General features: G+C 46.1%; 1 protein-coding gene across 1 annotated transcript in view; it reads right to left on the reverse strand.

The window, feature by feature from the left end:
* The window catches only part of il1rapl2 (interleukin 1 receptor accessory protein like 2), an 859,242-nt gene that overhangs the window by 13,518 nt on the left and 822,544 nt on the right, over nt 1-23,180 (reverse strand). The window contains exon 10 of the mRNA XM_033030273.1: nt 20,190-20,360. Within this exon, the coding sequence (XP_032886164.1) occupies nt 20,190-20,360 (171 nt within the window). The remainder of the gene's footprint in view (nt 1-20,189; nt 20,361-23,180) is intronic.

Here is a 23,180-nt window from a genome sequence, read left to right on the forward strand (position 1 = left end):
AGCGTACGCCATCAGTCCGTCAGTGTGCGCAAGGGATATGTCACGCAGGTGGTGCGCGAGGATTTTGAGCATTCCAAAATCCTGGGGTGCCGTGCATTACCGCGCATCACTGCATATGCCACCACGCCTCACCACTCGCCATGCGCACGACACGCCGACCAATTTTTAGGATGTCGCGTAAATGACGAGCAAATGACGCCCAAGTGGGATAGGCCCTTAACTCGGCAGGTCAGGCAGCATCTCATAGAGTCCCTAGTTGCCCATAACAACCAACATGCCCCATCTACACTCGTCTCACCTGCCTGTGTTTGGCTCATATCCCTCTAAACCTGTCCTATCCATGTACCTGCCCAAATGTTTCTTAAGCATTGCGATAGTACCTATCCTGGAGAACATGGATAGGCAATGTTTTGGGTTGGGACCGTTCTTCAGTCTCAACTTAGATAGGCTGACATTTCAGGTTGGGACCTTTCTACAGAGTCTGACCCGAAATCGCCTAATCATGTTCTCCAGAGATACTACCTGACCTGCTGAGTTACTCCAGCACTTTATTTTGTAAGATACTTTCCACACATTCTTGATTTTCTGAATATTATCTCAGCTCTGAATTCTGGTCAGTGTGATATATTAGTTATCCATTGTACATATTAAACATGTTGTATCATGATGACTGTGGCCATTGCTTCTGACTGTCAAATGCTCCCAGTGAAAAAGATCCAACATTTGATTATGGGGACACAAGGAACTGCAGATGCAGGAATCTTGACCAAAACACAAAGTGCTGGAACTTAAACTATACTTCTATGGGTAAAACCACCAACATATTCAAAGACCAGTTTCACCCCGCTCGCTCCCTCTTCCATCAGACAAGAGGTATAGAACTATGAAAACTCATACCTCCAGATTCAGGCACAATTTCTTCTCAGCTGTAATCAGGCATCTCATCAGCTAGTGAGTGGTCCTGACCTCCCATCTCCCTCATTGGAGATCTTTAACCAGACATTATCTTGCATTAAATGTCGCACTCATTATCTTTTATCCGTGCACTGTGGATGACTTGATTCTAATCATATCGCAGGGCTGCCAACTCTCACGCTTTGAGCGTGAGACTCACGCCCTCAAGCAAACTCTCACGCCCTCACGCTGATCAGACATTTCTCACGCTCAGTGGTGAGAAATTTTGTGATCAACGAAAATTTCAAAACCCGGTTAAACTGCATGGTCCGTGGGTGTTGGAGAGCAGGGGCTGCGGGAGGGATGGGAGCAGAACCAGCGGCGGGAACAGATGCGGGGAGCCAGGACTGGCGAGTGTTTGTCAGGCAGTCGAGTGTTTGCGGGGCTGTCAACTCGCTCGCTGCAGCTCTGGCCATGGAGCATCCGGACAGTGCAAGTCCCGGGCCGTCAGGGGCGTCAGAAGCGTCACGCCGCAGCCGCTGCCGCGAGAGTCTCTGTGCCGAAGGGACAGACTCTCAAAGGGAGGTGGAGAGAGAGAGGGGAAGGAGACAGGGAGACAGTGGGGAGAGAGAGAGGGGGGTGAGAGGAGAGAGAGCGGAGAAACAGAGGGGGAGTGAATGGAGAGTGAGGTGGGAGAGGGGGGGAAGAGAGAGAGGGGTGAGAGGGAAGAAAGAGGGAAGAGAGAGGGGGTGGAGAGGGAGGAGTGGGTAGGAGAGAATGGGAGAGAGAGGGGGAAGAGAGAGGGGTAGTAAAAGGGAGAGTGAGAGAGGGGGAAAGAGAGAGAGAGAGATGGGGGGGGCAAAGAGAAAGAGGAGATAAAGAGAGAGGAGAGAGAGAGCCAGGGGGAGATTGAGGTGGGAGGGAGAAATGGGGGAGAGAGAGGGAGAGAGAGATGAGAGGGAGGGGGGGGAGAGACAGAGGTGAGAGGAGAGACAGACAGAGAGGGGAGAGTGTGTAGAGAGGGAGAGAGAGGGAGAGATAGAGAGGGAGGGAGAAAGAGAGAGAGAGGGGGAGAGAGAGAGGGGGAAGAGAGGGGGAAGAGAGAGAGGGGGGTGAGTTAGGGGAAAGAGAGGGGAGAGAGAGTTAGGGGAAAGAGAAGGGAGAGAGAGGGAGAGAGGGGAAAGGGGGAGAGAGAGGAGAGGGGACGAGAGAGAGGGGGAGAGTGAGGTGGGAGGGAGAGAGGGGGGGAGAGAGAGAGGGGGGAGAGAGTGGGGAGAGAGTGGGGAGAGAGGGGAAGAGAGGAGAGAGAGAGGGGGGGAGAAGAGGGGAGAGAGAGAGATGGGGGAGGGAGAAGAGAGACGGAAGGGGAGAGAGTGAGAGGGGTGAGACAGGGGAGAGAGAGAGGGGGAGGGGAGAGAGAGAAGGGGAGAGAGAGGAGGAGAGAGAGGGGGGTTGAGAGGAGAGAGAGCGGAAGAGAGGGGGAGAGAGAGAGGGAGAGATGAGAGTGAGGTGGGAGGGAGAGAGAGAGAGAGGGGAGAGAAAGAGAGGTGGAGAGAGAGGGGAGAGAGAGAGGAGAGAGAGAGGGGGGGGAGAGAGAGGGGGAGAGGGAGAGGGGGATAGAGAGGCAGGGCTGCCAACTCCCAAGCATTGAGCGTGAGAATCACGCATTTCACCAAATTCTCATGCTGGTCACAATTTTCTCTCGCTCTGTTGTGAGAAATTCTGTGATCAACGAAAATTTCAAAACTCATATCAACTGCATGGGCCGCGGGTGTTGGAAGCAGAAGCAGCGGCGGGGACAGAAGCGGATGGGGAGCGGGGCTGGCGAGTGTTTGCCGGGCTGGCGAGTCGCTCACTGTAGCTCCAGTGATGGAGCAGCCTCAGTGCAAGAGTCCCGGGCCGTCGGAGGCGTCGAAGCGTTGCGCCACTGCCGTGAGTCTCTGTGCCGAATTCGCCCAGGTGACCGGCATGGATCAGGCTGCGGCTCGGTGCATCCTGGAAGACAACCAGTGGCTGCTGGAAGTAAGTACCAAGCACTGGGTAGATACGGTGGAAGATAGTGGACTTCAAATGGGGGTGGTTGGTGAAAGCATCCTGCTTGCCTGCTAGATTTTCACTTACTGTAACTGCAGGAAAAATGGTCCCGATGTTGGGGACGTTTAGAACCATGGGTCACAGTTTAAGAATAAAGGGGGGGGGGTGCAGTTAGGACTGAGATGAGAACAAACTTTCTTCATGCAGAGAGTTGTGAATCTGTGGAATTCTCTGCCACAGAAGACAGTGCAGGCCAATTGACATGTGTGGACCCTTTGTGTGGATAAAGTTACCCCTTAAAAAGTTACCTCTTAAAAATTCTTCATACAAAAAACATTGAAATCTTACTTCTACAGTGCACTAAAACATGATTTTAATACATCAAATTTCAAAAAGTTCCTACCCTGAAATGGGGGACACCCTTCTTCCACACCCTCTCCCCACTCGGTTGCTCCACCCAAGGCCAGTGATCAGTGATCGTCGTACGGCCTCCCCCCTTTCAATAACGCTCCAATCCAATTTAAAGCATATATATTGCATTCAAGTGTAAGTTAAAAGACTCGCTACAGTATGCACCATATTGCACAATTTCAAGCTGAAAAATGCAAATGTTCCGTACCAATGGGAGGGGGAAATCAAGTTCAAATACAACAGGTAGAGCAAAGGGGAAGATATAGAGTACAGAATATACTGTTGTTCTCAACATAGTGGTGAAACAGACAGCATGCTAGCTTATGAAGGACTGTTCAGATGCCTGCTAACAGGAGAAGAAGCTAGTCCTTGAATTAATGTAATTAATCATTTACATTTGTTTTTAACTACTTCCTAGTGCTTCAATTTTTCAGTTTGTAGTTTTAGATTTAGAGATACAGCACAGAGACAGGCCCTTCGGTCCACGTAGAGCACTCGTACACTATGAGCACTCATACACTTGTTCTATCCTGCACACAAGGGACAATTTACAGAAGCCAATTAATCTACAAACCTGCACGTCTTTGGAATGTGGGAGGAAACCAGAGCACCCGGAGAAAACCCATGCGGTCACAGGGAGAACGTACAAACTCCACACAGACAGTACCTGTAGCCAGGATTAAACTCAGGTCTCTGGCGCTGTAAGGCAGCAACTCTACCACTGCGTCACTGTGCCAAATACATCCGAAAGGTGTTTTGGAACAGTGTGTTAGCAGTGGAGGGATTACCTGTTTAAGGTAGTAGAGAGGGCACAGTGTATTTTTCAGTTTCTTCAATGCTGTAGAGGTTGTACTTACAATAAATAGAGGTGTTTCATCACACCCCGACTTTGTGAGAGATTGATTAATAAACAAATATTTTAAACAGAAATTCCAATTTATGTTTACCTATAAACAAATTAGTGAAATATGCCAAGGAGATTTAACTTTGTTAATTAGAAGGTAGTCATTATCCTGTAACTCCAAATTAATTTTGTAAAATTTGTAGCGTTGCTGTAATAATGTTATGTGTCCCACATGGTTTACTTGCGCTAAATAATTAACTCACACGTGCAAGTTTACTTTCTCGTGCGCTGATAGAAATTTCCCCATGAGTGTATTTGTGAAGCTGCGCGGAATATGTTCAACGAGTCGATAAAAGGATAGAAAGTGCATGTGCAGGTCCAAAAAATAACAGAAATACATAATTTAAATTTAGTCCAAGAGTTATACAGCATGGAAACAGGCCCTTTGGCCCAATTCATGCCGAACAAAATGTTCCATTTAAGCTAATCCCATTTACTTGCGTTTGGCCCATATCCCTCTGAACCTTTCCTATCCGTGTACAGTCCAAGTGTATTTTAAATGCTTTTATAGTTATAGTGACTCAACCACTTCCTCTGGTAACATGTTCCATATACCCACCACTGAGTGAAAAAGTTGTCCCTCTGGTTCTTATTAAATCTTTCCTCTCTCATCTTGATTTCTCTATCCTGGGTAAAAGTCTCTGCCCATTCACGCTTTCCATTCCCCCCATGAATGTATATACCTCTAAAACAAGGGTTCCCAACCTAGGGTAAATTTACACCTACCCAGGGGGTGAATTTGTTGATTCTGGATTTGTACATATTTTTTCTCATTGACTGACTGTGTTTGGTTCTGTTCATCATTAGTTGTTCATAAATAAGTGAAATAACATTGTTATGTGCTATTAAAGTTGCCAGGGGTAAATGGGATGAAAAGGGTTGGGAATCCCTGCAAACAACAGACTCACAACCCCGAGGCAGACTTCATTGTTGCGGGTGACTTCAATCACTCCAACCTGAAGACTGTACTCCCCAAATTCCACCAACATGTCTCCTTCGCCACTAGAGAAGACAAGACACTGGACAAAGTCTGCACTACGACTACAACTGCACACCTGTACATGGTACTAACACCATCATCAAGTATGCAGATGATACAACGGAGATTGGCCTCATCAGCAACAACGATGAGTCGGCCTATAGGGAGGAGGTCCAGCTCCTAGCAGCATGGTGCGCTGACAACAACCTGGCCCTTAACTCCAAGAAGACCAAGGAGCTCATTGTAGACTTCAGGAAGTCTAGGGGCAGCACGCACTCCCCCATCCACATTAACGGGACGGAGATGGAACATGTTTCCAGCTTCAGGTTCCTGGGGGTCAACATCTCTGATGACCTCTCTTGGACCCACAATACCTCAACTCTGGTCAAGAAGGCTCACCAGCGTCTCTTCTTCCTGAGGAGACTAAAGAAGGTCCATCTGTCTCCTCAGATTCTGGTGAACTTCTACCACTGCACCATCGAGAGCATCCTTACCAACTGTATCACAGTTTGGTATGGCAACTGCTCTGTCTCTGACCGGAAAGCACTGCAGAGGGTGGTGAAAATTGCCCAACGCATCACCGGTTCCTCACTCCCCTCCATTGAGTCTGTCCAAAGCAAGCGTTGTCTGCGAAGGGCGCTCAGCATCGCCAAGGACTGCTCTCACCCCAACCACAGACTGTTTACCCTCCTACCATCCGGGAGGCGCTACAGGTCTCTCCGTTGCCGGACCAGCAGGTCCAGGAACAGCTTCTTCCCTGCAGCTGTTACACTACTCAACACTGTACCTCGGTGATTGCCAATCTACTTCTCAACCTGGAATCATAGTTATACAGCATGGAAACAGGCTATAGGGCCTGCATTTGGCCCATATCCAAATCCTTCCTATCCATATAGAAAACATATAAAAATAGGTGCAGGAGTAGGCCATTTGGCCCTTTGAGCCAGCACCACCATTCAATATGATCGAGGCTGATCATCTAAAATCAGTACCCCATTTCTGCTTTTACCCCATATTCCTGTTTTTCCTTTAACCCCAAGAGCTAAATCTAACTCTCTCTTGAAAACATCCAGTGAATTTGGGATCTGGATGTAGTACGCTGAAAAGCTCTAACTTGAGCTTCCTCCACTGCCTTCTGTGGCAGAAAATTCCACAGATTCACAACTCTCTGGGTGAAAAAGTTTTTCCTCATCTCAGTCCTAAAAATGTCTATTAAATGTTGTAACTGTATGTGCCTCTACTACTCTGTTCCAAATATCCGTCACCTTCTGTGTGAAAAACTTGCATCTCAGGTCCCCTTTGAATCTTTCCCCTCTTACCGTACAACTTTGCCGCTAGTTTTGGACACACCTACCCTCTGATAAAGACTATAATAATACATTTTATCTATGCCCCTCGTGATTTTATATAGCAACTTTATTGTTTACTTCCTCCCTATTCCTTGCCTTCCCATCCAGCTCTGTACCGTCAGTACAGACTGATATGCTACATTCGGTCTCCCATTCTAAGTTATCAATGTGGGTTGTAAGTAACTGAGTGCAAAGTACTGTCACATGGCATTCCTTCAATAATACCCATCCATCCTGAAATGAACAGGTTATTTTTAACCTGTTGCAATTCCATTTTTGTACCATTGCCAACTTCTCAATCCATATTCCCTCAATCCCTAGGAATTTTAATCTCAAGGGCTGCGCAATGGCGCTATTGGTTGAGCTGCTGCTTCACTGGGCCAGAGACCTGGGTTCGATCCTGATCTGCGGTGCTGTCTGTTTGTGGAGTTTGCACAATCTCCTTGTGAATGCATGTGTTTCTTCCAGCTGCTCCGGCTTCCTCCCATGTCCTACAGATGTGCAGGTTTGTAGGTTAATTAGGCTCTGTAAATATCGCCCCTAATATGTAGGAGGTGGATGAGAAAGTGGGATAACATTGAATTGGTATGAATTGGTGACCGATAGCCGGCATGGAATCAGTGGGCCGAAGGATCAGATACCATGCTGTATCTCTTAAACTAAAAACTAAAAGTAACAATCTCTTGAGTGTCAATTAATTAAATGTAATTTGAAAATTCAAAATATAGCAAAGGTATAAACATATTTCTACCTATAAACATATTTAGTTTAGTTTGATTTAGAGATACAGTGCAGAAGCAAGCCCTTCAGAAACCGGGCCTCCTGAATCTTTCGATGTGCGCTGACCAACAATCCCCCCACACTAGCACTATCCACACACTAGCACTATCCACACACTAGCACTATCCACACACTAGCACTATCCGCACACTAGCACTATCCACACACTAGTACTATCCACACACTAGCACTATCCACACACTAGCACTATCCACACACTAGCATTATCCACACACTAGCACTATCCACACACTAGCACTATCCACACACTAGCACTATCCACACACTAGCACTATCCACACACTAGCACTATCCACACACTAGCACTATCCATACTAGCACTATCCACACACTAGCATTATCCACACACTAGCACTATCCGCACACTAGCACTATCCACACACTAGCACTATCCATACTAGCACTATCCACACACTAGCATTATCCACACACTAGCACTATCCGCACACTAGCACTATCCACACACTAGCACTATCCACACACTAGCATTATCCACACACTAGCACTAAGCACACACTAGCATTATCCACACACTAGCACTATCCATACTAGCACTATCCACACACTAGCATTATCCACACACTAGCACTATCCACACACTAGCACTAGCCGCACACTAGCACTATCCACACACTAGCACTATCCACACACTAGCACTATCCACATACTAGCACTATCCGCACACTAGCACTATCCACACACTAGCACTATCCACACACTAGCACTATCCACACACTAGCACTATCCACACACTAGCACTATCCACACACTAGCACTATCCACACACTGGCACTATCCACACACTAGCACTATCCACACACTAGCACTATCCATACACTAGTACTATCCACACACTAGCACTATCCACACACTGGCACTATCGAACACACTAGCACTATCCACACACTAGCACTATCCAACACACTGGCACTATCCACACACTAGCACTATCCACACACTAGCACTATCCACACACTAGCATTATCCCACACACTAGAGACAATTTACAATGAATCCAAAGCCAATTAACCTACAAATCTGTACATCTTTGGAGTGTGGGAGGAAATCAGAGTTCCCGGGTAAAAACAACGCGGTCACGGGGAGAATGTACTGACTCCATACACACAGCACCCGAAGTCGGGATCAAACCCAGGTCTCTGGCACTGTAGGGCAGCAACTCTACCGCTGTGCTATCATGCCGCCCCCACAGATATATGTGCATATATGTGCATATATCTATCTTCCTTACAAATATACCTTCAAAAATCTCTATACTGCACGCATTTATCAATCCAAGCTTTCATATTTTCTTACAGAGTAGGAGATCATTTCAGCCCATCGAGTTAACCCCAGGTCAACCTCAGTGCAATCCATTTCCTCACTACTTTCCCCTGTATCTATTCTCCCTACATACCCATCAAGTTTCCCATATTCTACCAGTCACTCGCACACAGGAGAGGCACTTTACAGGGGCCAATTAATATATCAACCTGCACATCTTTGTAGTGTGGGGCAAAACAGGAGCACCCAGAGGAAACCCACGTGGTCACAGGGAGAATGTGCAAACTCCCCGCCAACAGAGTGGGAATTCGTTATTGAAAACAGGTTGTTGAAGCAATGAAGCAGTATCTCTACCAGCTACACTATCCAGCCAGCACAAACGTAATTCGTTTTGATAAAATAACATTTTATCTACTTAATCATGACATGATTTTCCACATGGAGTTTTCCCAGGGGAGGAGAGGGGGGGGGGGGGGGGAGAGGGAGAAGGGGGAGAGGGAGGAGGAGAAGGGGGGGATGGGCCCTTCCTCTCTGCCTCCCCTCCCTCTTTGCCCCCCTTCCTCTCTGCCCATCCCTCCCTCTCTGCCCATCCCTCCCTCTCTGCCCCCCTCCCTCTCTGCCCCCCTCCCTCTCTAGGAAGTGGTGAATATTGGGACCGATGGGTGTGCGTTGGAGTATTGCGTTTGGGAACCAGCCCTCCCCTGTGCCGTGTCCCCCCCACCCCTCAATCTCTACCCCCCTCCGTCTCCCTCTCTACTCCCCTCCCCTCCCTCTCCACCCACCCACCCCCTTCTAGCCGCACCTGCACAGTTGGGGGTTATGCATGAGTGGATAGGGCAGGGGATGGGGTTAAAGGAGCAAATTAATAATATTAATATAATATCAAGGGGGGGTTAGTGTGCGTGGGGGGTGGTTAGTGTGTCTGTGTGTGTGACGCCGAAGGCCCCCCCCTGCCCCCGCAACCGCCGTTGAGGGGACGGGACCCAATGGGTCCCCCTTGGTCTAGAGCCTTATATATTTGACATATTTCTTTCCTCTACAAAACATCCCACTATTTCTCTGTCTCTGATTAAAAAGCACTATAAGCCCTCTGATTATAGGTTATTCATCTCATTCAAGACGTTGAACATTGGGTGAAGTCGTTGAGGTTTTTGTTAACCTCAACAACCCCTTCCGCCTTCCTTCCTCTCTTCCTCCCTCCCTTCCCTGTGCAGCACCTAGCTTCCCCCCCCCCCTCCCCCCACATTCCTCCCTCTGACTTCACAATTCAGATCTCTTCAATAATTTAATCAAACATCTATAACATAGAACAGTACAGCACAGGAAAAGAGCATTCGGCCCACAATGTTTTTTGCTGAATATGATTTCTATTTAAACCAATCTCATCTGCCTTTATGTAAAAAAGTTACCATTCAGGTTCCTATTAAATCCTTTCCGCCTCACCTTAAACCAATGTCTTCTGGTTCTCAATTCTCCTACTCTGGGCAAAAGACAGTGCATTGACCCGATCTATTCCTCTCATGATTTTGTACATTTCTATAAGATCACCCCTCATCCTTCTGCACTCCAAGGAATAAAGTCCTAGTCCTGCTCAACCTCTCCCTATAGCTCAGGCCCTCGAGTCCTGGCAACATACAAGTAAATCTTTTCTGCCCCTTTCCAGCTTGACAACATCTTTCCTGTAACACGGTGACCAAAACTGAACACAATACTCAAACATCATAAATAACTGCACCATGACCTCCCAACTTCTATACTCGAATGAGAGGAACTCGGGAATATTAGGAATACTGTCATATCACTTGATTGATAAGGAATGGAAGGAACGTTAATGTTAAACTATTAGTAAAGCAAGCACACAAGTTGAAAGTCTTGAGGCCGAAACATCTGTCAACTTTAATCTGCACAAGGTAGCACAAACATGAGCTAACTCGAAGAGTTATCTGCAATAATGAATCATATAGCCCTGCAGTGACATCTACTAAACTAAAATATCTCTGGCTGAAAGGCAGATTAGGCAGATATTAATAATTTAATTAAAAAAGTTAAAAGAAAAAATAAATAATTGTCAAGATTTCAATTGCTGCTATTAATAATCTATAGATGGGGATGCTGCCTGTTTCATCAATCAGGATTCCCCATTTACACTAGTGCCACCTGTAAGTGTTTGGGCCATATCCTTCTAAACCTTGCATGCTTCCAGCATCTTCAGTTTTCTCTGGATTTCTGCAGACATTTTTCTATTGGATCCCTGTAATTAATTGGCTTCCATGGCAATTTTATTTTTAAATGAGTTTAGTTTAATTTATTGCTATGCGTGCCAAGGTACAGTTAAACGCGTTTTATTGCATGCTATTCAGTCAGTGGAAAGACTCGATACATGATCATAATCGAGCTGTCCTCAGTGTATAGATACATGATGAAGCAAATAATGTTTAGTGTGAGATGACGTCCAGTAAGGACCGGTTATAGATAGTCCGACGGTCTCCGGTGAGGTAGAGGGGGGTCAGGAACGCTCCCTACTTGGTGAGTGGATGGTTCAGTTGCCTGATGACAGCCGGGAAGAAACTGTCGTTGAATCTGGCTGCTGCAATCCTGTAGCAAATGTTTTTCATTCTTTATTTATAAGTGTCGGGAAATAAATAGACCAACTACTTTTCAATGTCTCATTGCAAAATTCTGCAACTCAGCGAAAAGCACCTTGTTCATTGTTGAGAGGAGTGCACTTGGTGATTGGCGTTAGTCCTTGCCTGCCCTAGCAATGACACTGAAATAGTATTGACGTGTGACTTTCCTGCATCCTTACATGCTTTCAGTTTTTCCTTCAGAAAAGCTGCTCCCTTATCTTGCTGCTTCAGCTGTCTGCTGTAAGGATACCAACCTGTGGAAATGATCTGGTTGCAAATTAAAATTGCACCGTCTAAAACAGAGAGGATGCACAGTGCCGGATCTAGACTGATTACATAGGTGTCCCCACTCACAATAGGATGAGGATTTTGATCATATCTAGCTGTTATTAGAGGTGTAAGGCATGGACAAAGCTGTTCTGTGCAAGGGAGACTGGCCGGGCGCATCAATGACAGGTTAATATACACCAAACCTCGGTGGTTGAGTCAAAGACCCGTTGGGCCACGCAGCTAGAAGTGAAAGACCCGGTGGGCTGCGGCCTGCGAACCACCAAGCCGGCGCTGCTTCTCCCGTGAAGACCAGAGACTGGAGAGGAGGGATCCGGTGAAGGCAGACACAAGGAACAAGTCTGATAGGTGACCCGGAGTTTGGCCTCAAGGTCGGCTGCAGGAGGCACAATGGTTCACGGGTGAGGAGAGGGACGTCGGTTCGCTGGTCGATCCAGATTTCTAAGGAAGGCAACGGATGGAGGTCCTGCAGCTGCCTGACCAAGTGGTCACTTGACATAGACTGTTGACTATTGACCATGAGCAGCTGAATTGCAGAGGCTTGGAAGTGGATCAAGTAGACATTGTGGTCACATAACCTCGCCTCCCCCAGCAATGCCCTCCATCATCACCGCCTGCACCCACCCTCACCCATCCCCCACCAATCTCTTGTCAAAGAATAAAGTTGGGAGTTCTTTTCATTTTAAGCTGAGAAGATAACTTTTAAGTAATATTTCTGTCTGGACACAAAGCACTGGAGCAACCCAATGGGTCTGGAGAACATGGTGACGTTCCAGGACAGAACCCCCCATCAAGAGTCAAGAGTGTTCAGTCTGAAGAATGGTCCTGACTTGAAATATTACCTATCCATCATCTCCAGAGATACTACCTCACCACTTGAGTTACTCCAGCACTTTATGTCTTTTATTTGGAGACCATCATCTGCAGTTCCTTGTTTCTTCTAATGTTTTTGTCCTTTCTCCAAACAAACAACTATTCTTTTTTTTGTGTGTAGATTTTTTGTTTATCAATTTGAGTTTCAATTTGTTATTCATTCTCCTCCCTTAATTTCATGCAGAAGTGGGAACTGGCTTGACTGCAATATTAGAAACGTGTTGAAAGACTGCTCGCCCATTACTTTAATGACAGTACTAAATTAATGCAGTGAAAGTTTATCAATGGTGCACAGAGGACACACGAAACAGCTGGTGGAATGAAATTTGGCTGGAATGAGACAAAGATAAATAGCCTAACTGCTTATCAAAAACGTCCTCACCTGGGTTCACCTATTAGTCATAGTCATAAAGAGTGGAAACAGGCCCTTCATTCCAACTTGCCCACATCGACCTGTATGCCCCATCTACATTAGTCCCACGTGCCCATATCCCTTCAAACCTAAGATAGACACAAAAAGTTGGAGTAACTCAGCGGGACAGGCAGCATCTCGGAAGAGAAGGAATGGGTGATGTTTCGGGTCAAGACCCTTCTTCAGACCGACCAAAAATGTCACCAATCCTTGTATCCAGAGATGCTGCCTGTCGTGCTGAGTTACTCCAGCTTTTTGTGTCTATCTTCGGTTCAAACCAGCATCTACAGTTCCTTCCTACACATTCCCTTTAAATTGGAATCATATCCGTGTACCTGTCCACATGTCAATTACATGTTATAATAACTATTAAATCATTCCCCCGCCACCTTAAACCTATGTCCTCTGGTTCTCAATTCCCCTACTCTGGGCAAAAGACTGTGCATTTACCCGATCTATTCCTCTCATGATCTTAAACACCTCTATAAGATCATCACCTCATCCTCCTGCGCTCCAAGGAATAAAGTCTTAGCCTGCTCAACCTCTTCCTTCAGCTCAAACTCTCGAGTCCTGGCAACATCCTCATATATTTTCTCTGCATCTTTCCATCTTGGCAACATCTTTCCTATAACAAGGTGACCAAAACTGAACACAACCGTTTCCAGACCTCACTCTCTCCATCGCAGGTAACAGACTACTGACCGACATCTGCTGCAAGCCCACTGACTCCCATGGCTATCTGGACTACACTTCTTCCATCCTGCTTCCTGTTAGGACTCTATTCCCTACTCCCAATTCCTCTGTTTCGCCACCTCCAACGGGATCCCACCAATGGCCACATCTTCCCATCTCCTCCCCTTTCGGCTTTCAATAGAGACCACTTGCTCCGTAACTCCCTGGTCAACTTGTCCCTTCCCACCCAAACCACCCCCTCCCTGGTACTTTCCCTTGCAACTGCAGGAAATGTCGCACTTGTCGCTTGACTCCATCCAAGAATCCAAGCAGTCTTTCCAGGTGCGGCAGAGGTTCACCTGCACCTCCTCCAACCTCATCTATTGCATCCGCTGCTCCAGGTGTCAGCTGCTCTACATCGGTGAGACCAAGCGTAGGCTTGGCGATCGCTTCGCCCAACACCTCCGCTCGGTTCGCACTAACCAACCTGATCTCCCGGTGGCCCAGCACTTCAACTCCCTCCCCCCCATTCCGAATCTGACCTTTCTGTCCTGGGCCTCCTCCATGGCCAGAGTGAGTACCATCGCAAATTGGAGGAGCAGCACCTCATATTTCGCTTGGGCAGTTTACACCCCAGCGGTATGAACATTGACCTCCAATTTCAGGTAGTTCTTGCTTTCTCCCTCCTTCCCCTCCCCTTCCCAACTCTCCCACAGCCCACTGTCTCCGCCTCTACCTTTCTTCTTCCCACCCCCCCCCCCCCACCTCCACATCAGTCTGAAGAAGGGTCTCGACCCGAAATGTCACCTATTCCTTTGCTTGGTAGGCCGAAGGGCCTGTTTCCACGCTGCATCTCTAAACGTCACTTATTCGTGTTCTCTAGAGATGCTTTGAAAAAGTTGTAATTTATAAACTCAACCTCTGAGTTTCTCCAGCATTTTTGTCTACTTTAGATTTTTCCAGCATCTGTAGTTCTTTCTTAAACAATGCTCTCAATGTGGCTTCACTTGCCACAGTTTGCCCTGACCTCCTCTCTTCGAGCATTTTCCCCCCTTCCCCTGCAAACAGTCTGAAGAAAAGTCCCGACCCGAAATGTCATCCAATCATGTTCTCCAGAGATGCTGTTTGACCCGCTGAGTTACTCCAGCACTTGGTGCCTTTTAAAAAAATTGTAAACCAGCATCTACAGTTCCTTGTTTCTACAGAGATAAATAATGTTTTATGCTGTATCAGTGCTTGAAAGAATTGCTTGTTACTTAATTAAACCCAAGCAACAGCAAGTCATTATTAACATCTGCCTGAAGTGAAACCTTATTACAGTGTACACAATTGCCAACATCGGACTGCTAACAAGAAGTTCGGAGTGAATTAAAGCTGCTAATTAAATGACCGTTGCCACATCTGTAAAAGTCAAGGGACAGGGAACAAACATCTGATAAATTAAAGTAAGCTTTCTATGAGGAAACAATGCACAGTGGATATTTAGGGGAAGCAGCTGCCAAAAGCTGCTTTGATAATGATTGATTACAAATCTCACCATTTCTCTTGATGGACCCTTTGAAATCAAATTACTGCAGTATTACATTAAACACTCATGTTGGGTAAGCAAATTGATTAGAATTGATCTACGCACTTCAATGAAGCTTTACTGAGTTTGTTAACTAAACCTCCTGTTTCAGTTCTCTTCTCCCCCTCCATCTTAGTGGAGCTTTTCATCCTCACCAATATCCAAGAGATTTCGCTGGAAATTAATGTTAGGATCGGGAAAGTTTAGAGTCGAGGTAGAGTTTTCAGGTGAGAGGAGGAAAGGTTTAATAGTAACTTGAGGGGCAGCTTTTTCACATATAGGGTGGTTGGTATATGGAACGAGTTGCCAAACGAGGTACTCTAACAACATTTAAAAGACTGTTTAGAAAGATATAGGCCAAACACGGGTAGATGGGTCAAGCACAGATGGGGCATCTTGGTCGACATGGGAGGTTAGGCCAAAGGGCCTGTTTCTGTGCTGCACAACTCGAAGACTTAATGAGTCCATACAGCAATTAAATACTTTGTTTTGCATACAATCCAGTACAATTATACCATAAATATGCACAATCATAAAATAGAATAATATTTAAATAAAAAAAATAAAAAAATCCAACCATTGTTTTAGTTCAGAGATACAGCATGAAAATGGGCCTTCTGCCCACTGTCCATGTTGACCATCAATTACCCATTCACACCAGCTCTATGTTATCCCACTTTTGCATCCACTTCTTGCACACTAGGGACAATTTACAGCAGCCAATTGACCTGCAATCCCGCACATCTTTGAGATGTGTGAGCACCCAGAGAAACCCAGAGAAGCACCCGGTGAGAATCCACGGCGTCACAGGGAGAACATACGAACTCCACATAGAGATCACCCGAGGTTAGGATCCAAACTGGGTGTCTGGTGCTGTGAGATAGTAGCTCTACCAGCTGCGCCACAGTGGGGCCCCCCCCCCCCCCCCCCCCAACAAATAAAAATGCTGGGATAACGTTGACATTCGCCACCGAGGCTCGTGGATAAAACATAGTTTCTTAAGCAAGGTGCAAGGTGAAGGAACCCATGACATTTGAACATGCATTCAATTAAAGTCTTAAAAAACAGGCAGCACAGGGTGCCACAGTTAGAGCCACAGCCTCACACATCCAGGAATCCAGATACAATCTGGCTGCTTGCATGTTTCTCCCTGTCGGTTTCTGCTGGATGCTCTGGCTTCCTCTAATATCCCAAAGTTGTGTGGAGAGGTTAATTGGTGGCAGTAATTAGACCCCTGGTATTGGTAATTGGCAAAATAATCAAAGAAGGGTAATGGGCATGACAGAGAGAACAAATATCAGGAGGCGATATGAAGGTGAGAATATGACTTACGGGATTGTTCTGCTCGCAGCGAGCATGGATTCAATGGGCAAAATGGCCGCCGACTCCGACATAATAAATTAGATCACTACATTTCCACAAGATAACCTGTATTAATATCTATATCAAGGAGAGATATAATATTATCAAAGCTTTAAGCAATATTGACTAAGGGGAGAATTAAGTGAAACAATTTGCAGACTCTAGGATATTAAGTAAAAGTATACGGATTGATGACAACTTGTATATAAGCATCGTTAGGCCAGGGTGACTCAAACATCACTGACCCAGTGTCGCCGCCAGGACTTTAAGGCCAAGATAACACTCGGCATTTTTACGAACTAGAGTTGCTGCCGCACAGTGCCAGAGACCTGTGTTCGATCCTGACCACGGGTGCTGTCTATGTAGTGTTTGTACGTAACCCCTGTGACCGCATGGTTTTCTCTGGGTGCTCCCGTTTCCTTCCACACTCCAAAGATGTACAGACTTGAGGGTTATGTGGCCTCTGTAAATTGTCTCTCGTATGTTGAATTGAATTAGTGTATAGGATGGTCGGCGCAGACCCAGTGGGCCGAAGGGCCTGTTTACACGCTGTATCTCTAAGCTAAACTAAAGTACAGCACGGAAGAGACCACTTGCAGAATTTGACAAAATGTGGAGAGGAGGCAGTGGGAACAAAATCAGTGGCAGCTTATAGAGGCCAATATGGGTAAAGAATGGGGAAGTGGTTCGAAAGATTGAGGAATCTAGCCCCATAGGGCATTGTGTGAAGGAGAGCAAGGCTCAGAGTTGTGGTCAGAACTTGGAACTGCCTTGTGTAACTTCCCCACAATTGTCAGGAGTTGCAGAGTCACATTTTAGTCAACAAATATAACAGTGGCGCAGCGGTAGAGTTGCTGCCTCTCAGCGCCAGAGACCAGGGTTCGATCCTGACCTCAGGCACTGTCTGTACAGAGTTTGTACATTCTCCCTGTGATTGCATGGGTTTTCTCTGGGCGTTCCGGTTTCTTCCCACATTCCAATGAAGCGCAGGTTTGTAGATTAATTTGCTTCTGTGAAATTGTAAATTCTGTAAAATGTCAATCGGGCTATCTTTTACTGGACTTTACCATGCACTAAAACTGGGCCATCCGACCAACCACTAGAGAGCAGTCCTGAAATACTATCTACCTTATTGGAGACCCTTGGACTATCTTTGATCGGTCTTTACTGGCTTTATCTTGCACTAAACATTATTCCTATTATTCCATTTATCATGTATCTGAATACTCTCGATGGGTTGATTGTAATCATGAGTGATCTTTCCACTGGCTGGTTAGCGCAACAAAAGCTTTTCACCGTACCTTGGTACACATGACAATAGACAATAGACAATAGGTGCAGGAGTAGGCCATTCGGCCCTTCGAGCCAGCACCGCCATTCAATGTGATCATGGCTGATCATCCCCAATCAGTACCCCGTTCCTGCCTTCTCCCCATATCCCCTGACTCCGCTATTTTAAAGAGCCCTATCTAGCTCTCTCTTGAAAGCATCCAGAGAACCTGCCTCCACCGCCCTCTGAGGCAGAGAATTCCACAGACTCACCACTCTCTGTGAGAAAAAGTGTTTCCTCGTCTCCATTCTAAATGGCTTACTCTTCATTCTTAAATTGTGGCCCCTGGTTCTGGACTCCCCCAACATCGGGAACATGTTTCCTGCCTCTAGCGTGTCCAAACCCTGAACAATCTTATATGTTTCAATGAGATCCCTCTCATCCTTCTAAACTCCAGAGTGTACAAGCCTAGCTGCTCCATTCTCTCAGCACATGACAGTCCCGCCATCCCGGGAATTAACCTTGTAAACCTACGCTGCACTCCCTCAATAGACAATAAACTAAACTAAACGAAACAAAACTAGTGTGTAGGATAGTGTTAGTGTATGGAGTGATTGCTTGTCGGTGCAGACACGGTGGGCCTATCTCCACACCGTATCTCTAAAATTGATAGTAAAGTAACTGGGAAAGGGAAAGGGTTGTGTTGTGCAGTGTACTTGACCGTGTGTGCACTTGGTATATTTCTCACTTGATCTTGCAGCCTGCCTGTGCCTTCCATGGTATAATGGAAACACACCATGAAAGGTCCCACAGAGTGGATACGCCATCGGCACTATTACCGATATCCTCCCAGCCTTAGTAGGAAGGGAAGTGTTGCAAAAACAAACGTAAATTCTGCTTTCCACATCTGGAACGCCTCTTCCAGAATAACTTAATTAATTCATCCACAACATAAAGTCATAGTCATACATGGTGGAAACCGGCCCTTCGGCCCATCTAGCCCATGCCGCCCAACATGCCCCGTCTACACTAGTCCCACCTACCCATGTTTGACCAATATCACTCTAAACCTATCCTACCCATGTCACTGTCCAAATGTCCCTTAAACATAACGATAGTACTTGCCTTTACTACCTCCTCTGGTAACACATCCTGTATACCTACCCACTACCCTGTGTGTGAAAAAGTTATGCCCCTGTCCCACTTAGGAAACCTGAACGGAAACCTGAACGGAAACCTCTGGAGACTTTGTGCCCTACCCAAGGTTTCCGTGCGGTTGCCGGAGGTTGCAGGTGGTTCCTGGAGGTTGCAGGTAGTGGAAGCAGGTAGGGAGACTGACAAAAACCTCCGGGAACCGCACGGAAACCTTGGGTGGGGCGCAAAGTCTCCAGAGGTTTCCGTTCAGGTTTCCTAAGTGGGAAAGGAGCATTACCCCTCAAGTTCCTATTCAATCTTTTTCTCTTCACCTTAAACCTATGACCTCTGGTTCTTAATTCCCCTACACTGGGTAAAAGACTCAATTTACTCAATCTATTCCCCTCATGATCTTGTACACCTCTATAAGATCACCCCTCATCTTCCTGCGCTCCTAGGAATAAATTCCTAGCCTTCTCAACCTCTCCCTATACCTAAGGCCCTTGATCCTGAAAGCTGCAATTTCACTCCAAAGTCGAGCGTGTTCAGGAAGATGAGCGACACAGTGGTGCCGCTGATAGAGTCACTGCCTCACAATGAGATAGACCTGTGTTCGATCCTGACCTCTCAAACAATTTTGGTCGTTAAACTGCCAACTATTAAAATGAATTAATATGCTGATCCTCCACTTTTATTTCTTAATCTTTTCTTTCATCCATTCAAACATTTTAAAAATATTTACAGTCATACATTAATGATAGAGCAATACTGCACAGAAACAGGCCCTTCGGTCCAACTTGTCCATGCAGACCAAGATGTCCCATCTGAGCTAGTTCCATTTGATCATGTTTGGCCCATATCCCTCCTAAACGTTTTGATCCATAAATTCCTATTCCAGTCATATCTTATTGATTGATTGATTGATTGAAAGATACAGCATGGAAACAAGCCATTCGGCCCTTTGAGTCCACGATGACCATCAATCGCTCATTCACACTCGTTCTGCATTATCCCACTATCTCATCTACCTCCTACACACTAGGGACAACTTACAGAGGTCAAGTAACCTGCAAACCCACACATCTTTTGGATGTGGGAGGAGACCCACACAGTCACAGGAAGAACGTGCAAACTCCATACAGACTGTGGCCGAGGTCAAGATCGAACCAGACTCTCCGGCGCTGTGAGGCAGCATCTCTACCTGCTGTGCCACTGTGTTGCTCCTTCTTGAGGGATGAGTCAGAGGGATTGCATCAAGCTGTGAAATAATCTGCAAAGCTTCATGTAAAATTGACACATAAAAAACACCTGAATAAATTATGTTCACTTACTTCCACTTGGCATTAAATCCCTGTCAGGAATAAATAGTTTGTACCCATAGTGTTTCTCCAGGACATCTGGAAGTATTTCCAATGCAAATTGCTCTTCTTTCCTGTTCTCCTGAGTGAGTGAGTCAGGGTCGATTTTGGTGTACGACAGATATGCATCATATTCCTTGTTATCTAGAGAGATCGTGAAAGAAGAGTTAAAATGACATAAAAACACCCATGCACCCTCCCAGTGTTACATCGAGAACACTGCTCAATAGTTTCATTGAGACTTGAATGAACCTCATCTTTAGTTTAAGTTTTTGAGTTTTAGTTTGGTGTCACGCTCATTCACGAGGTACAGTGAAAAAACTTTTGTGGCGTGCTAACCAGTCGGCGGAAAGACTAGACATGATTACAATCGAGCCATCCACAGCTACAGATACATGATACAGGGAATAATGTTCAGTGCAAGATAAAGTCCAGTAATGTCCAATTAACGATAGTCTGAGAGTCTCCAATGAGGTAGATGGTGGTTTAGTACCGCTCTCGCTTTAGTGATAGGATGGTTCAGTTGCCTGATAACAGCCGGGAAGAAACTGTCCCTGAATCTGGAGATGTGCGTTTTCTGACTTCTGTACTTCTTGCCTGATGGGAGAGGGAAGAAGAACGAGAGGCCCGAGTGAGAGGAATAGATTGGGTAGACGCGCAGAGTCTCTTGCCCAGAGGAGAGGAATCGAGAACCAGAGGACATATGTTTAAGGTGATGGGGGCAAGATTTAATAGGAACCTGAGGGGTAAATTTTCACACAAAGGGTGGTGGGTGTAAAGAATGAGCTGCCGCAGGAGGTAGTTGAGGCAGAGGAGGATGTAGTTGAGACATATTTTATATCTTTACGAATCATTTGGATAGGTACATGGATAGGACAGGTTGGAAGGATATGGGCCAAACACAGGCAGGTGGGACTAGTGTAGATGGACATGTTGGCCAGTGTGGGCAAGTTGGGCTGAAGGGCCTGCATCCACGCTGCATGACTCTATACTCTATCTGATGAGGAGAGTTAATTACATGAACATCAGCATTAAGGACAATACCACGCTTCACTATATTGCACCTTCACAGAGGTGTAAGAGAACAGTTCAGTCCACAGTTCACAGGCTAATTAACGTCAGCTTCATGTTGGAGCTATGTACTCAAGTGTCATTCTCTCTGGTGACATTCAAGGAGGCCATTCAGCCCATCGAGTGAATCCCATCAATTCATTCTCTTCTTATTTCACTGTCACCTATTCTCTCTCAGTCAACTCCTCGATGATTCTTCCACCACTCACTTATACTCGGGGCAATTTTCATTGGCCAAGTGTCCTACCAGTGAGCACGTCTTTGGAATATGTGAGGAAGCTGGAACACCCGGCTCGGTTTCGGTTTCGGTTTATTATTGTCACGTGTGCAGAGGTACAGGAAAAAGTTTTGTTTTGCATGCTATTGAATCAAATTAGATAACGTTATGTATAAATATAATCAAGCCAAACTCAAGTACAGTAGATAGAGCAAAGGGAAGATGCATAGTGCAGAATACCTTTCTCAACATTGTAGTGTTCCATAGTCAAAGTCCAATGTCCGCAATAGGGAAGAGGTGAATCGAACCGTACCCTTGCTTAGTTTAGATTAGTTTAGTTTAGAGGTACTGAGCGGAAACAGGCCCTTTGGCCCACCAAGTCTACACCGACCAGCGGTCCCCTGCATACTAACACTATCTACACACAATTTACATTTATACCAAGCCAATTTAAGGGTTTCGGCCCGAAACGTCGCCTATTTCCTTCGCTCCATAGATGCTGCTGCACCCGCTGAGTTCCTCCAGCAATTTTGTGTACCTCCTAGCATGGAAACCTGCCTGGGAGGAAACTGGAGCTTCCTGGAGGAAACCCACGCAGGTCAAGGGAAAATGTACAAACTCCGTACAGACAGCACCCGTAGTCAGGATCGAACCCGGCGCAGTAAAGCAACAACTCTACCGATGTGCCATCTGGCCGGCCCTTGTGTTAGCAGGATGGCTGTGGGAGCACCAGAGTGGTGCAGTTACTAGAGCTTGAGCTGACCAATCCTGATTTCCAGTGGTGTGTGAGTGTGCATGGCGTATAGATATGCTCCCTGTAATTGCAAGGTTAGTGGTAGAAGGGTATCATTGTTTTTTTTCTTCCATCAATCATTTGTTTGGTTGGAAGATACAGCAATTTCACACCAGCCAATGAACACCCGTTCACACTAGTTCTATGTGATCCCACTTTCTCATCCACTCCCGACATGCTAGGGACAATTTTCAGCAGCCATTTAACTTGGAAACCTGCACATCTTTGGGATGTGGGAGGAAATGGGAGCACCCGGAGGAAATTCACATGGTCTCAGGACATGCAAACTCCACACAGACAGCACCCAAGATCAGGATTGAACCCAGGTCCCTGGTGCTGTGAGGCCTCAGCTCTACCAGCCCATCATTGTGTCACTCTGTAACCAGTGGCATTTCACAGGTATCAGTGCTGGGACATCTATTGTTGATAACTATATATATATATATATAAACATGACAGATAAAACATAGAGATGGTTTGGTTAGTCGACACAATAATTGTCTGAAAGTCAAATTGCAACTCTATAAAAAGTTGATATGGAGTATTGTGTCCAGTCTAGTCTCCCCTTCACATGAAGGAAGTAGGGGCTTTCAAGAAGGTGCAGATGAGGTTTACCAAACTCAGATTGCTTTCTCTAGAATGTAAGAGTCCTGATTAAAGTTTAGAAAATTGTGAGAGGCAAAGATAAGGTAAACAGTCAGAATCTTTTGTGGATGCCTGTAATACACTGTTAGGGTCTACGGTGAAAGCAAAGAGAACAATGAAGAGGCTTTTAGGTAGCCACATGAGGGGAATGGAGGGCTATGGATATGTGCAGGCAGAAGGGTTTAGTTTAAATTAGCATCACGTTCAGCACAGGCATGGTAGGCAGAAGGGCCTGTTC

The sequence above is a fragment of the Amblyraja radiata genome, chromosome 12 (genome assembly GCF_010909765.2).
Source record: "Amblyraja radiata isolate CabotCenter1 chromosome 12, sAmbRad1.1.pri, whole genome shotgun sequence".
Taxonomy (NCBI): domain Eukaryota; kingdom Metazoa; phylum Chordata; class Chondrichthyes; order Rajiformes; family Rajidae; genus Amblyraja; species Amblyraja radiata.